The sequence below is a fragment of the Salvelinus namaycush genome, chromosome 30 (assembly GCF_016432855.1).
Source record: "Salvelinus namaycush isolate Seneca chromosome 30, SaNama_1.0, whole genome shotgun sequence".
NCBI classification, from domain to species: Eukaryota; Metazoa; Chordata; class Actinopteri; order Salmoniformes; family Salmonidae; genus Salvelinus; species Salvelinus namaycush.
This window is the reverse complement of record NC_052336.1, coordinates 4,496,791-4,514,267: the sequence shown is the minus strand read 5'-3', so window position 1 is coordinate 4,514,267 and position 17,477 is coordinate 4,496,791. Positions and strand designations below refer to the sequence as shown.

At 45.3% G+C, this 17,477-nt stretch overlaps 1 protein-coding gene across 39 annotated transcripts in view; it reads left to right on the top strand.

Moving 5' to 3' along the window:
- pcsk6 (proprotein convertase subtilisin/kexin type 6) overlaps positions 1-2,105 on the top strand; it is a 92,628-nt gene extending 90,523 nt beyond the window's left edge. For all 39 annotated transcript variants that reach the window (XR_005472941.1, XR_005472948.1, XR_005472949.1 and 36 more), the window contains one exon: positions 796-2,105. Coding sequence is in view for 30 of the 39 variants with exons in the window: in XM_038969080.1 (XP_038825008.1) it covers positions 796-893 (98 nt within the window). In the remaining 9 variants the exon portion in view is untranslated. The remainder of the gene's footprint in view (positions 1-795) is intronic.
- Positions 2,106-17,477: the final 15,372 nt, after the last annotated feature.

Sequence of the window (17,477 nt, the reverse complement as noted above, 5' to 3'; positions counted from 1 at the left end):
CAGCCTGTGAGCTATATAAGGGAGGGAGGGAGGGAGGGAAAGGCTATGGGCCCTGGTCAAAAGTAGTGCACGACATAGTGAATAGAGTGCCAATTGGGACGCACTGAAAGTATTGGCTGAGCAGCCATAATGTTGCTATGAGTAAACAGTGCCTTTGTATGGCCTCACCAGGGCCTCACACCTCCATGGGAGCTTTGGTATAACAGGGAACAGGATTGGTCTGGGGACCTCTCTGTGGTTAACAGGCTTCTCTCTCTGCACTAGGGATTCTCTACAGTGACCCGCTCTACAGTGACCCAATTCCACCACCGGACTAGAAAGAATATTCTACCAGAGTAGAGGGGTCATAGCAGAGTGAGAACGGATGTGGGAAGAGGAGGAAGGAGGAGAGGGCACGGAAAGGGTAGAATTGATGGATATGGGGTGTAATAGAGGAGATCTAGGAGAGGAGGGGACAAGGAGAGGGTAGAATTTATGGATATGGGGTATAGTAGAGAAGGAGATCTAGGAGAGGAGGGGACAAGGAGAGGGTATGAGGAGGGCAGAAGGGAGGGGGCTGAGAATGAAAAAAGAGGTGAGGGCATTTTTGGAGGATGACTGAGAAAGGGGGGGTTTGTGTAGTAGTAAAGGATTGGCACAGAAAGTTTGTATAGGGGAAGGGAGGAAAGAGTGGGAAAGGACATAGCTGTGTGTATAATCTATGAAGTCTCTCTCTCTCTCTCTCTCTCTCTCTCTCTCTCTCTCTCTCTCTCTCTCTCTCTCTCGCTCTCGCTCTCGCTCTCTCTCTCTCTCTAGCCGACGAGGTGTTTTGTGAGATGGTAAAGTCCAACCGGCTGTGTGAGAAGAAGCTGTTCCGGCAGTTCTGCTGCAGAACCTGTCTGATGACCGGTTGAGAATCCTAGTAGAGAACCTGGAGAGGAACCCTGCGTGGAACCCACCACTTCCTCATCCACTGTTCATTTCCAAACTAGCTAATGTTTGTGTCTGAATGAAAAGAAAGAATGAATAGGCCTTCACCAGGGTTGGGGTCAATTCCATTTTCCTCAATGCGTTCCTGAATCCACTGAATTGAAATGGAATTGACCCCAACCCTGGAACACACACTATTCCTCCCATCAATTTTACCCCACAAAGGGTAGACTTGATTTTCATACGATATATACAGTATTTTAAAGTTGTCTTTTTTATTTAAAAAACAACATACAGTATGTAACATGTATATTTTTTATTCTAATGCTGCATTGTTGTAAAGTGCAGTACTTTTTCGACTACACATGTTAGTCGATAACTCTCTGATTGAACCACTGTTTTTTGGAAGTGAATTGGTCACCTGAATAGTATGAGCTGGTTGATAAAGAAACAGCATCACTCAAAATGGGGATCGTATTTATAAGGCACCAAATGGAATAAGACAAACTGAAACATGAAGGGACTACTTGAACTTTTCTGTTTTCTGTTGTGTGCCCTACCGAATACGACCCGGATTAACTTTTCTGTTTTCTGTTGTGTGCCCTACCGAATACGACCCGGATTAACTTTTCTGTTTTCTGTTGTGTGCCCTACGGAATACGACCCGGATCAACTTTTCTGTTTTCTGTTGTGTGCCCTACCGAATACGACCCAGATCAACTTTTCTGTTTTCTGTTGTGTGCCCTACGGAATACGACTCAGATCAACTTTTCTGTTTTCTGTTGTGTGCCCTACGGAATACGACCCGGATCAACTTTTTCATACTTAAGATACAAACTTCCTCACAAAAAATGGTTTATTCTGTATAAGGTTTTTCGTTTTTTTTTTATAAAAAATGTGTAAAACAATGAATTACTGTAATCGTATTTACATTTTAGCAGACACTATTATTCAGAGTGACTTACAGTAGTGAGTGCATACATTTTCATACTGGTCCCCGTGGGAATCACACCCACAACCCTGGCGTTGCAAGAGCCATGCTCTACCAACTGAGCTACACGGGACTATTACTGAATACTGTACAATTCCTGTATACTGTACCATTTCAAATGCTGTTGTACATTTTAGAATGTGTATTTGATGTTTGTTTCGTTTGTTTTTATGTATGAAATAAAAGACGTTCATTGTGTATGATATCTTGTTGCATAGAAATGTTTGACACAGGCTTTCAAACTCACTAAAGCTTCAACCCGAATATGACTCTTATCATCACATTTGTACAAACCAATTACAAAACAATACAAGGTGTTTGTGAAGTCAACATCGTTGTTAAGTTGTGTCTAAAGCCTCAGGCCTAGATTCAATCAATTCACCGTGTTTAGCCGATGTCGGAGGTGGAACTAGCGTTGGAGCTGTCACATCCACAAGTGGCTTCCAGTATTATACCTATAGTAGACATTGCCTTTGGAAACACGGAGTCGCATAGACGGGCTAGCTGACAACGTCACGTAAACAATGCGCTCGCTTCAATGGGGCAGAAGTCTGTGTGTTGTTGTGATTCTGGATGACCAGATAGCTAGCAACAATGACATAGAAGCTGCCATGTGAGGAATCGTAGGTGGCTCGTTTCAGCTCGTTGTTTATTGATCCCATGTTGTTTTGAGGTGTTTGAGCTCATGTCTAAGCTGATATGGCAAATTCACTAGCTAGCTAACCAACAACTGTAATGTATCGGGAAAGACAATAAATGCGCATTGTGCAAATTGATTTATGTTTTTAATAAACATTGTGGACGTAATATAGTTTACATGTAACAGTCGAAGCCAACCCTGTCTGTGTTGCCCAATAGTTGCGCACCCATCGGTTTTGTTGTTAAACAACCAACCGTCTTTTAGTAGAAATCCCATGCAGCACAAGTTGAACACTGGAATGTGTGATGTAATCTTCACTTTGATAAGGCTGATGTAGATCTTTATTATTTTGTTTAATGATTTTAAATGTAAATGTAATTTCTATATTGCCTACACTTTCTCGTTCTGAACTTCTAAAGCTAGTGGAAAGGGTGTGGCTTTGTGACAATGACCACATGAGCAGTCGCTCACCGATTTGACAGCTCTAACGCAGTTACACCTCCAACATCGCCTAAATAAAAACAATGATATGCTATGCAATTGTCGGTTAACGCTGAACTGATTGAATCTAAGCCTCAGTTTTCACCAGCATGACTTAAACATCATTTCATTTAGCTTGGCACATTACAATGCGTTCTCTAATTGAAAACACCTTGCAGTGATTTCACTTAATCTCTTGCCCTTTACATTTGCATACCTTCTTACTAACATGATGGTTTAAATAGGATTTAGTGTCAAAATTCTGATCACTTCAGGGTGTCTGATAAAACCATGCTCTCTGGAAATCATGTTGGTTTGAGCTTTTTCAGTCTAATGCTGACTTCCCAGAAAACACACAACAACCTCACAACTATGTCTGACGTTGCAATTTACTAAAAGGTCCTGTGCTAATCCTGGTCATTTTAACACACAGTCAAATATTCCTGTGGTACTTCTCCTGTGGTAGTCTTGTGGTACTCTGGGTTATTCCTGTGGTACAAGAGGGTTATTCCTGTGGTACAAGCCACAAGAGCATTAGTGAGGTCGGGCACTGATGTTGGGCGATTGGGCATAACTCGCAGTCAGTGTTCCAATTCATCCCAAAAGTGTTCGATGGGGAAGCGTTCTCCTGTCATCCGCCAAACATAGATTTGTCCGTCTGACTATCAGATGGGGAAGTGTCATTCATCACTCCAGAGAATGCGGATGAAAAACATGGCATTGCCCATGGTGATCTTAGGCTTGTGTGCTGCTGCTCTGCCATGGAAACCCTTTTCATGAAGTTCCCGACAAACAGTTATTGTGCTGACGTTGCTTCCAGAGGTAGTTTGTAACTCGGTAGTGATTGTTGCAACCGAGGACAGACGATTTTTACACGCTACGCGCTTCAGCAGTCCCATTCTGTGAGCTTGTGTAGTCTAACACTTCGTGGCTGAGCCATTATTGCTCCTAGATGTTTCCACTTCACAATAACAGCACACAATAACAGATGGTGCTACATTGAAAGTCACTGAGCTCTTGAGTAAGGCCATTCTACTGCCAATGTTTGTCTATGGTGATTGCATGGCTGTGTGCTCGATTTTATACTACTATCAGCAACGGGTGTGGCTGAAGTAGCCAAATTCACATATTTTAAGGGGTGTCCACATACTTTTGTATATACAGTATATTTTGGACCATTTTACCACACAATTGTGTTATTGCTGTGGTACAAATCCTGTGTTGTGTGTGGTTTTAGTTTTTTAATGTGGTAATTCTATGTTTTTGGTGTGGTTATTTAGTGGTACCACATGGTATGGTAATTTTTGCATTTTATCTATGTGAAACTGATCTGTAAAACGCAACTCACAGATTGTAACGTCCTGACCAGAGTTCTTATGTGTTTTGCTTGTTTAGTGTTGGTCAGGACGTGAGCTGGGTGGGAATTCTATGTTGTGTGTCTAGTTAGTCTGTTTCTGTGTCCAGCCTAATATGGTTCTCAATCAGAGACAGCTGTCAATCGTTGTCCCTGATTGAGAATCATATATAGGTGGCTTGTTTTGTGTTGGGGATTGTGGGTGGTTGTTTCCTGTCTCTGTGTTTGTATTCTGCACCAGATAGGTCTGTATCGGTTTGCCACTTTTGTTAATTTGTATTTGTTTAGTGTTCACTGTAGTTTTGTTAATTAAACATGTTGAGCACTGGCTATGCTGCGTGTTGGTCCGATCCCTGTTTCACCCCCTCTTCTAGTGAAGAGAGGGAAGGCCGCCGTTACAGAACCACCCACCAATCTCGGACCAAGCAGCGTAGCAACGGGCAGCAGTGGCAGCAGCAGCAGCAGCGGGACCAGGAGAAATGGACATGGGAGGACGAGCTGGACGGAAAAGGACCCTGGGCAGAGCCAGAGGAGTATCGCCGCCCCAAAGCAGAGCTGGAGGCAGCAAAAGCAGAGAGGCGGCGTTTCGAGGAGCTAGCTCGGCAGCAGGAGCCGGATCTGGGTTACACCACTTGGGAGGAAATAGACAGGTGGTCGGTTGACCCAGGGAGAGTGCCGGAGCCCGCCTGGGATTCGATGGAGCAATGTGCAGAGGGATACCGGCGAATGAGGTTAGCACGACGACGCGGTAAGAAGCCCGTGAAGAAACCCCAAAAATGTCTTGGGGGGGGGGGGGGGGACTAAAGGATAGTGTGGCGAAGTCAGGTAGGAGACCTGCGCCCACTTCCCATGCTTACCGTGGAGAGCGGGAGTACGGGCAGACACCGTGTTATGCGGAAGAGCGCACGGTGTCTCCTGTACGTGTGCATAGCCCGGTGCGGGTTATTCCACCTCCCCGCACTGGCCGGGCTAGATTGAGCATTGAGCCAAGTGCCATGAAGCCAGCTCTACATATCTGGCCTCCAGTACGTCTCCTCGGACCGGTGTACATGGCACCAACCTTACGCATGGTGTCCCCGGTTCGCCAACACAGCCCAGTGCGGGTTATTCCACCTCCCCGCACTGGACGGGCTACGGGGAGCATTCAACCAGGTAAGGTTGGGCAGGCTCGGTGCTCAAGGGAGCCAGTACGCCTTCACGGTCCGGTATATCCGGCGCCACCTTCCCGCCCCAGCCCATTTCCTCCAGTTCCAGCACCCCGCACTCGCCTTATGGTGCGTGGCCCCAGCCCAGTACCACCAGTGCCTACACCACGCACCAGGCTTCCAGTGCGTCTCCAGAGGCCTGTTCCTCCTCCACGCACTCTCCCTATGGTGTGTGTCTCCAGCCCAGTACCTCCAGTTCCGGCACCACGCAACAAGCCTCCTGTGCGTCTCCAGAGCCCTGTACGCACTGTTCCTTCTCCCCGCACTCGCCCTGAGGTGCGTGCCCTCAGCCCGGTACCTCTAGTTCCGGTACCACGCACCAGGCCTATAGTGCGCCTCGAGAGTCCAGTGTGCCCTGTTCCTGTTCCCCGCACTAGCCTTGAGGTGCGTGTCTCCAGTCCGGTACCACCAGTTCCGGCACCACGCACCAGGCCTACTGTGCGCCTCAGCAGGTCAGAGTCGGCCGTCTGCCCAGCGCCGTCTGAGCTGCCTGCCTGCCCAGCACCGTCTGAGACATGGCATTGCCCATGGTGATCTTAGGCTTGTGTGCTGCTGCTCTGCCATGGAAACCCTTTTCATGAAGTTCCCGACAAACAGTTATTGTGCTGACGTTGCTTCCAGAGGTAGTTTGTAACTCGGTAGTGATTGTTGCAACCGAGGACAGACGATTTTTACACGCTACGCGCTTCAGCAGTCCCATTCTGTGAGCTTGTGTAGTCTAACACTTCGTGGCTGAGCCATTATTGCTCCTAGATGTTTCCACTTCACAATAACAGCACACAATAACAGATGGTGCTACATTGAAAGTCACTGAGCTCTTGAGTAAGGCCATTCTACTGCCAATGTTTGTCTATGGTGATTGCATGGCTGTGTGCTCGATTTTATACTACTATCAGCAACGGGTGTGGCTGAAGTAGCCAAATTCACATATTTTAAGGGGTGTCCACATACTTTTGTATATACAGTATATTTTGGACCATTTTACCACACAATTGTGTTATTGCTGTGGTACAAATCCTGTGTTGTGTGTGGTTTTAGTTTTTTAATGTGGTAATTCTATGTTTTTGGTGTGGTTATTTAGTGGTACCACATGGTATGGTAATTTTTGCATTTTATCTATGTGAAACTGATCTGTAAAACGCAACTCACAGATTGTAACGTCCTGACCAGAGTTCTTATGTGTTTTGCTTGTTTAGTGTTGGTCAGGACGTGAGCTGGGTGGGAATTCTATGTTGTGTGTCTAGTTAGTCTGTTTCTGTGTCCAGCCTAATATGGTTCTCAATCAGAGACAGCTGTCAATCGTTGTCCCTGATTGAGAATCATATATAGGTGGCTTGTTTTGTGTTGGGGATTGTGGGTGGTTGTTTCCTGTCTCTGTGTTTGTATTCTGCACCAGATAGGTCTGTATCGGTTTGCCACTTTTGTTAATTTGTATTTGTTTAGTGTTCACTGTAGTTTTGTTAATTAAACATGTTGAGCACTGGCTATGCTGCGTGTTGGTCCGATCCCTGTTTCACCCCCTCTTCTAGTGAAGAGAGGGAAGGCCGCCGTTACAGAACCACCCACCAATCTCGGACCAAGCAGCGTAGCAACGGGCAGCAGTGGCAGCAGCAGCAGCAGCGGGACCAGGAGAAATGGACATGGGAGGACGAGCTGGACGGAAAAGGACCCTGGGCAGAGCCAGAGGAGTATCGCCGCCCCAAAGCAGAGCTGGAGGCAGCAAAAGCAGAGAGGCGGCGTTTCGAGGAGCTAGCTCGGCAGCAGGAGCCGGATCTGGGTTACACCACTTGGGAGGAAATAGACAGGTGGTCGGTTGACCCAGGGAGAGTGCCGGAGCCCGCCTGGGATTCGATGGAGCAATGTGCAGAGGGATACCGGCGAATGAGGTTAGCACGACGACGCGGTAAGAAGCCCGTGAAGAAACCCCAAAAATGTCTTGGGGGGGGGGGGGGGGACTAAAGGATAGTGTGGCGAAGTCAGGTAGGAGACCTGCGCCCACTTCCCATGCTTACCGTGGAGAGCGGGAGTACGGGCAGACACCGTGTTATGCGGAAGAGCGCACGGTGTCTCCTGTACGTGTGCATAGCCCGGTGCGGGTTATTCCACCTCCCCGCACTGGCCGGGCTAGATTGAGCATTGAGCCAAGTGCCATGAAGCCAGCTCTACATATCTGGCCTCCAGTACGTCTCCTCGGACCGGTGTACATGGCACCAACCTTACGCATGGTGTCCCCGGTTCGCCAACACAGCCCAGTGCGGGTTATTCCACCTCCCCGCACTGGACGGGCTACGGGGAGCATTCAACCAGGTAAGGTTGGGCAGGCTCGGTGCTCAAGGGAGCCAGTACGCCTTCACGGTCCGGTATATCCGGCGCCACCTTCCCGCCCCAGCCCATTTCCTCCAGTTCCAGCACCCCGCACTCGCCTTATGGTGCGTGGCCCCAGCCCAGTACCACCAGTGCCTACACCACGCACCAGGCTTCCAGTGCGTCTCCAGAGGCCTGTTCCTCCTCCACGCACTCTCCCTATGGTGTGTGTCTCCAGCCCAGTACCTCCAGTTCCGGCACCACGCAACAAGCCTCCTGTGCGTCTCCAGAGCCCTGTACGCACTGTTCCTTCTCCCCGCACTCGCCCTGAGGTGCGTGCCCTCAGCCCGGTACCTCTAGTTCCGGTACCACGCACCAGGCCTATAGTGCGCCTCGAGAGTCCAGTGTGCCCTGTTCCTGTTCCCCGCACTAGCCTTGAGGTGCGTGTCTCCAGTCCGGTACCACCAGTTCCGGCACCACGCACCAGGCCTACTGTGCGCCTCAGCAGGTCAGAGTCGGCCGTCTGCCCAGCGCCGTCTGAGCTGCCTGCCTGCCCAGCACCGTCTGAGCCATCCGTCTGCCCAGCGCCATCTGAGGCATCCGTCTGCCCAGCGCCATCTGAGCCATCCGTCTGCCCAGCGCCATCTGAGCCATCCGTCTGCCCAGCGCCATCTGAGCCATCCGTCTGCCCAGCGCCATCTGAGCCGTCTGTCTGCCCAGCGCCATCTGAGCCGTCCGTCTGTCCCGAGCCATTAGAGCCGCCCGTCTGTCCCGAGCCGTCATAGCCGTTCGTCAGTCAGGAGCCGCTAGAGCCGCCAGCCAGTCAGGAGCCGCCAGAGCCGCCAGCCAGTCAGGAGCCGCCAGAGCCGCCAGCCAGTCAGTCATGAGCTGCCTTCCAGTCATGAGCTGCCTTCCAGTCATGAGCTGCCTTCCAGTCATGAGCTGCCCTACAGTCATGAGCTGCCCTACAGTCATGAGCTGCCCTACAGTCATGAGCTGCCCTACAGTCATGAGCTGCCACTCAGTCCGGAGCTGCCACTCAGTCCGGAGCTGCCATTAGTCCAGAGCTGCCTCTCTGTCCGGAGTTGCCCCTCTGTCCTGAGCTACCTCTCTGTCCTGAGCTACCTCTCTGTCCTGAGCTACCTCTCTGTCCTGAGCTACCTCCTAAATCATGTGGGGGCCTTGGGGAGGATTCTTAGGCCAAGGTCGTGGGCGAGGGTCGCCACTCAAAGGACGCTAAGGAGGGGGACAAAGACAGTGGTGGAGTGGTGTCCTCGTCCTGCGCCGGAGCCGCCACCGCGGACAGATGCCCACCCAGACCCTCCTCTTGAGTTTTAGGGGTGCGTTCGGAGTCCGCACCTCAGGAGGGGGGTACTGTAACGTCCTGACCAGAGTTCTTATGTGTTTTGCTTGTTTAGTGTTGGTCAGGACGTGAGCTGGGTGGGAATTCTATGTTGTGTGTCTAGTTAGTCTGTTTCTGTGTCCAGCCTAATATGGTTCTCAATCAGAGACAGCTGTCAATCGTTGTCCCTGATTGAGAATCATATATAGGTGGCTTGTTTTGTGTTGGGGATTGTGGGTGGTTGTTTCCTGTCTCAGTGTTTGTGTTCTGCACCAGCTAGGACTGTGACGGTATGTTCTTTTGTTATTTTGTATAGTGTATTGTTTTGTTTTGATTAAATTCATTATGGAAAATTACCACGCTGCGTATTGGTCCTCTGATCCTTCTCGCCTCTCCTCGTCTGAGGAGGAGGACGACTTAGACTGCCGTTACACAGATGTGAGGCAACTCACAAATATGTATATACATGTGCCATGATCTATTGAATTAATGTCAAGTATGCCTTTTAAAAGTGAAATATTCTTAATTACATTTGACACCTGGGCTCCAGACGAAGTGTATAATGAATACAAAAAAACAATAAACTTGTAAAAAAAGTACCTGTCTTATTTCTCCTGAAAGAGGCTGTTTTAAGATTTGAACGGTCCAATTTGTCTAATCCTACTCAGAACATGATATTGTGTTAGCTATTAGCTACATTTTGAGGATTATTCTGTTCAGGCAGTATGGTACCACAGGAATAGCTTGCCTTTGATGATTTCTGTCAAATACTGCAAGATTAACACCACATTACCACAGAAAAAGACATCATCACCACATTTTTCTACTCTTGTGGTAATTTACCACGTTACTTGTATTCTTGTGGTACGGTACCATAGGACCTTTCTGTTGTATTCCTGTCATTCTGACAGGTTTTAATGAACCTTTTACTGCAGTGGGCTAAATCAGGGTCACACAGAGTGTTTCTTAGTAGTCTTAAACAATTCTACTTTGAAACAAAAGTATATACCACACACACATGGTTATGATCTTCAAAAGACACCTGAGACACCTGTACCATGTCAGATATGGAGCTGAAATGTATTCCATTTTGAGTTTGCATCCCAATATTACACTTTATATGCATCACAGAAGACAGAAATATAACAAAACTGTTTGACATAGAAACACACGATTTTCAGTGTTTTTGTTGTTGTTTAAATAATGTTGATTAATTATGAAATTATGAAAAATATTAATAACATTCTACCCATGAGGCCAATAGAGAGCGATTTGGTCATTTGTCTTCATGATTCTTGTGGTACTTTCTGATCTGCAATACTAATCAAAAGTTTGGACACACCTACTCATTCCAGGTTTTTTTTTAATTTTTTACTATTTTCTACATTGTAGAATATTAGTGAAGACATCAACACTATGAAATAACACATATGGAATCATGTAGCAACCAAAAAAGTGTTAAACAAATCCAAATATATTTTATATTTCAGATTCTTCGAAGTAGCCACCCTTTGCCTTGATGATAGCTTTGCACACTCTTGGCAATATTTGAAGTGTGTTCTTGAAAACAAGTACAAAAGTGACAATTTCATGCAGCGCTAAAGGTAATTTTTAAGACCCACCAAAAGTCTTAACTGTAGTTAGTAATGACATGATTTTGAGAGCGGAAGTGCAGCCTACCCAGCAGTGATGCACAGTGCCCATGGAGCAAGAGATGTGCCTTTTGTGCCTGTGAATGTCGTATTTAGAAACAGAGAAAACCGATTGGTTTACCCCATTTAGTTGAATTTTATTTTTTAAAACAAGCATAGCCTACCCTCCCCTTAATCAAGGCTGGTTTAGCAGCTTCGCATAGAGCATCTTTTTTTCCTGGCATTACCTAAGTAGCCTATATGAGTAAAGGGGTTTTAAATGTTCTACTGAGAGTGCCTTGAAATATTTTGGAGGTTTTTGCCCTCTAAATGTATTGCGTTTTCATTATTCACAATTCATATACACTACCTGCAGACTTAATTTCACTTGTTCAGTAGACTATCCATTTCAAAGAGTGTCCTATTACCAAAGACGCACCCCAGCCAAACTATTCAGTCCTCCTATAATGCCATAGCAACTGCAGATTTTTTTGAGAATGTGCATTGCACATAGGCAATGATACAATTGACAGGAGCCTAGTCTTTTTTTTTCTAGATATGTCAATGTTATGCAAAAAGATATTTAGGCCTACGTTTGCACACAGTGCCATGGAACAAGAGATGTGATTTATGACTAGAGGTCGACGATTATGATTTTTCAACGCCGATACCGATTATTGGAGGACCAAAAAAGCGGATACCGATTAATCTGACGATTTTTTTAAATGAATTAATTTAGAATAATGACAATTACAACAATACTGAATGAACACTTTTATTTTAACTTAATATAATACATCAATCAAATCAATTTAGCCTCAAATAAATAATGAAACATGTTCAATTTGATTTAAATAATGCAAAAACAAAGTGTTGGAGAAGAAAGTAAAAGTGCAATATGTGCCATGTAAGAAAGCTAACGTTTAAGTTCCTTGCTCAGAACATGAGAACATATGAAAGCTGGTGGTTCCTTTTAACATGAGTCTTCAATATTCCCAGGTAAGAAGTTTTAGGTTGAGGTTATTATAGGAATTATAGGACAATTTCTCTCTATACCATTTGTATTTGATATACCTTTGACTATTGGATGTTCTTATAGGCACTTTAGTATTGCCAGTGTAACAGTATAGCTTCCGTCCCTCTCCTCGCTCCTACCTGGGCTCGAACCAGGGACACATCGACAACAGCCAGCCTCGAAGCATCGTTACCCATCGCTCCTCAAAAGCCGCGGCCCTTTAGAGCAAGGGGAACAACTACTCCAAGTCTCAGAGCGAGTGACGTTTGAAACGCTATTAGCGCGCACCCCACTAACTAGCTAGCCATTTCACATCGGTTACACCAGCCTAATCTTGGGAGTTGATAGGCTTGACGTCATAAACAGCGCAATGCTTGAAGCATTGCGAAGAGCTGCTGGCAAACGCACGAAAGTGATGCTTGAATGAATGCTTACGAGCCTGCTGCTGCCTACCACTGCTCAGTCAGACTGCTCTATCAAATATCAAATCATAGACTTAATTATAACATAATAACACACAGAAATACGAGCCTTAGGTCATTAATATGGTCAAATCCGGAAACTATCATTTTGAAAATAAAACGTTTATTCTTTCAGTGAAATACAGAACCGTTCCGTATTTTATCTAACGGGTGGCATCCATAAGTCTAAATATTCCTGTTACATTGCACAACCTTCAATGTTATGTCATAATTTGGGCCAGGCGGCCCAAACTGTTGCATATACCCTGACTCTGCGTGCAATGAATACAAGAGAAGTGACACAATTTCCCTAGTTTAATATTGCCTGCTAACATGAATTTCTTTGAACTAAATATGCAAGTTTAAAAATATATACTTCTGTGTATTGATTTTAAGAAAGGCATTGATGTTTATGGTTAGGTACATTCGTGCAACAATTATGCTTTTTTCGCAAATGTGCTTTTGTTAAATCATCCCCATTTGGCGAAGTTGGCTGTCTTCCTTAGGAAGAAAATAGTCTTCACAGTTCGCAACGAGCCAGGCGGCCCAAACTGCTGCATACACCCTGACTCTGTTGCACAGAATGCAAGAGAAGTGACACAATTTCCCTAGTTAAAATAAATTCATGTTAGCAGGCAATATTAACTAAATATGCAGGTTTAAAAATATATACTTGTGTATTGATTTTAAGAAAGGCGTTGATGTTTATGGTTAGGTACACATTGATGCAACAACAGTGCTTTTTTCGCGAATGCGCTTGTTAATAAATAACCCATTTGGCGAAGTAGGCTGTGATTGGATGATAAATTAACAGGCACCGCATCGATTATATGCAACGCAGGACAAGCTAGATAAACTAGTAATATCATCAACCATGTGTAGTTAACTAGTGATTATGTTAAGATTGATTGTTTTTTATAAGATACGTTTAATGCTAGCTAGCACCTTACCTTGGCTCCTTGCTGCACTCGCATAACAGGTAGTCAGCCTGCCATGCAGTCTCCTCGTGGAGTGCAATGTAATCGGCCATGATCGGTGTTCAAAAATGCCGATTACCGATTGTTAGGAAAACTTGAATTCGGCCCTAATTAATTGGCCATTCCGATTAATCGGTCGACCTCTAATATGACATCATGCTTCTGACCCCATTCTATTTAGAAATATTGTTGTTGTTTTAAAAAACAGATTGCTTGATTTGATTAAAAACCAAGCATAGCCTCCCCTCAATTAACAACAAAAACGCACGCCCAACCAAGGGGCAAACAGATGAGGTTGCCTTAGATTGTTGACAACATGGAAGCTATATTTCATCTTCAATGTTTATTGAAAACATAAATGCATTTGCACAATGACCATTTGTTGTCTCTCTAATACATCATTACAGTTGTTGGTTAACTAACTAACATGTTGACATGTTGTTGGTTAGCTAACTAACATGTTGACATGTTGTTGGTTAGCTAACTAACATGTTGACATGTTGTTGGTTAGCTAACTAACGTGTTGACATGAAATCAGTCAAAACACCTCAAAACAAGACATGGTATCAATAACATGGTGAAACAAACTGAAACAAGCCACGTAGGATTCCCCACATGGCAGTTTCCTGTCATTGTTGCTAGCAACTGGCCCTCCAGAATCACAACAGGCTAACTTCTGCCCCATGGAAGCGCGCACATCCTTTTCGTAAAGTTGTCAGCCAACCCATCTATGCGTTCACCAAATAGCAGCCCATCAATAAAGGGTTTGGCTCGTGAGATTTCGTGGAAATAAATATGAATCAACAAAGCTTTAGTAAAAGATCAAGTTTCGGACCAGCAAAACAGGGAGCGGTATCGTATTTGATATCATTATTTTAGCTAGCACCTAGTATTATTTTGGATGTGTGTAAAAGCCTCCATAGTCTACCTTCATTCTGCCCACGGGGAGTAGTTATGATGCCTGTAACTGGATTTACACATATCCTATTTAAAACAAGTTGTTTGGTTTTGATTAGAATTTGATTAGAATTATTCACTAACTTTTTAAGCCTTATCAAGAGTGAATTTAATCTGGCTTATGACAACATCTGGCATGTCCATGGCTGAGACATGGCAGACAATGCAATTTCACAGTAGGCCCCTATATCAGTGCAAATGCTATGTTTAACAATATATTTTCATATTGAAGCTATGTAATTAGGCTTCTTACTATGTTGACTGAAAATATGTTCAACATGTTTAGAAAAGATGGAATAGGCCTTCATGCATCTTGTTATTTTGTTTCTGTAGGCCATTTAACAAACTAGGCTTATATGGACTAACATTCAAATTGGAGTTGATGAAAACTCAATACATAAAATACTGTAAATACACTACTTGAAGCAACCACATAGTTAATCATGGACCATTTTCTGATTGGCCAGTGAGGGGTCATGCCTAAGTTTGTTTTACTCACTGCGTTAGCACACTCTGCCAACCCGGATGTCTGAGCCGTGTCTGAATCCTGGCTTAGGAAAACCACCAAAACCCCTGAAATCTACATCGCTAACTATAACATTTTCCGCCAAGATAGAACTGCCATAGGAGGCGGTGTTGCAATCTACTGCAAAGATAGCCTGCAGAGTTCTGTATTACTATCCAAGTCTGTACCCAAACAATTCGAGCTTCTACTTTTAAAAATGCACCTTTCCAGAAACAAGTCTCTCACTGTTGCCGCTTGCTATAGACCTCCCTCTGCCCCCAGCTGTGCCCTCGATACCATATGTGAATTGATTGCCCCCCATCTATCTTCTGAGCTCGTGCTACTAGGTGACCTAAACTGGGACATGCTTAACACCCCGGCCATCCTACAATCTAAGCTTGATGCCCTCAATCTCACTCAAATTATCAATGAACCTACCAGGTACAACTCCAAATCTGTAAACACGGACACCCTCATAGATGTCATCCTAACTAACTCGCCCTCCAAATACACCTCTGCTGTTTTCAATCAAGATCTCAGCGATCACTGCCTCATTGCCTGCATCCGTAATGGGTCTGCGACCAAACGACCACCCCTCATCACTGTCAAACGCTTCCTAAAACACTTCTGCGAGCAGACCTTTCTAATCGACCTGGCCGGGGTATCCTGGAATGACATTGACCTCATCCCGTCAGTAGATGATGCCTGGCTATTCTTTAAAAGTGCATTCCTCACCATCTTAAATAAGCATGCCCCATTCAAAAAATGTATTTACTAGCCTGTTCAACCTCTCTTTCGTATCGTCTGAGATTCCCAAAGATTAGAAAGCTGCCGCGGTCATCCCCCTCTTCAAAGAGGGTGTCACTCTAGACCCAAACTGCTACAGACCTATATCTATCCTACCCTGTCTTTCTAAGGTCTTCGAAAGCCAAGTTAACAAACAGATTACCGACCATTTCGAATCCCACCGTACCTTCTCTGCTATGCAATCTGGTTTCAGAGCTGGTCATGGGTGCACCTCAGCGATGCTCAAGGTCCTAAACGACATCATAACCGCCATTGATAAGAGACATTACTGTGCAGCCATATTCATCGACCTGGCCAAGGCTTTCGACTCTGTCAATCACCACATTCTTATCGGCAGACTCGACAGCCTTGGTTTCTCAAATGATTGCCTTGCCTGGTTTACCAACTACTTCTCTAATAGAGTTCAGTGTGTCAAATCGGAGGGCCTCTGGCAGTCTCTATGGGGGTGCCACAGGGTTAAATTCTCGGGCCGACTCTCTTCTCTGTATACATCAATGATGTCGCTCTTGCTGCTGGTGATTCTCTGATCCACCTCTACGCAGACAACACCATTCTGTATACTTCTGGCCCTTCTTTGGACACTGTGTTAACTAACCTCCAGACGAGCTTCAATGCCATACAACTCTCCTTCCGTGGCCTCCAACTGCTCTTAAATGCAAGTAAAACTAAATGCATGCTTTTCAACCGATCACTGCCCGCACCTGCTCGCCCGTCCAGCATCACTACTCTGGACGGCTCTGACTTAGAATACGTGGACAACTACAAATACCTAGGTGTCTGGTTAGACTGTAAACTCTCCTTCCAGACTCACATTAAGCATCTCCAATCCAAAATTAAATCTAGAATCGGCTTCCTATATCGCAACAAAGCATCCTTCACTCATGCTGCCAAACATACCCTCGTAAAACTGACCATCCTACCGATCCTCGACTTCGGTGATGTCATCTATAAAATAGCCACCAACACTCTACTCAACAAACTGGATGCAGTCTATCACAGTGCCATCCGTTTTGTCACCAAAGCCCCATACACAACCCACCATTGCGACCTGTACGCTCTCGTTGGTTGGCCCTCTCTTCATACTCGTCACCAAACCCACTGGCTACAGGTTATCTACAAGTCTTTGCTAGGTAAAGCCCCGCCTTATCTCAGCTCACTGGTCACCATAGCAGCACCCATCCGTAGCACGCGCTCCAGCAGGTATATCTCACTGGTCACCCCCAAAGCCAATTCCTCCTTTGGTCGTCTTTCCTTCCAGTTCTCTGCTGCCAATGACTGGAACGAACTGCAAAAATCTCTGAAGCTGGAGACTCATATCTCCCTCACTAGCTTTAAGCACCAGCTGTCAGAGCAGCTCACAGATCACTGCACCTGTACATAGCCCATCTGTAAACAGCCCATCTATCTACCTACCTCATCCCCATACTATATGTATTTACTTATCTTGCTCCTTTGCACCCCAGTATCTCTACTTGCACATTCATCTTCTGCACATCTGCCATTCCAGTGTTTAATTGCTATATTGTAATTACTTCGCCACAATGGCCTATTTATTGCCTTAACTCCCTTATCTTACCTCATTTGCACTCACTATATATAGACTTTTTGTTTTCTTTTGTTCTACTGTATTATTGACTGTATGTTTTGTTTATTCCATGTGTAACTCTGTGTTGTTGTATGTGTCGAATTGCTATGCTTTATTTTGGCCATGTCGCAGTTGCAAATGAGAACTTGTTCTCAACTAGCCTACCTGGTTAAATAAAGGTGAAATTAATAAATAAAATAAATGCCTTGACACACCTAGAACTTGTTTATTCAACAAAACTCAACCCTTTCACGCCACCACCAGCTATTGCGCCCATAACTCTACGCTAAGATTTACCATTGTACGAGATTTGT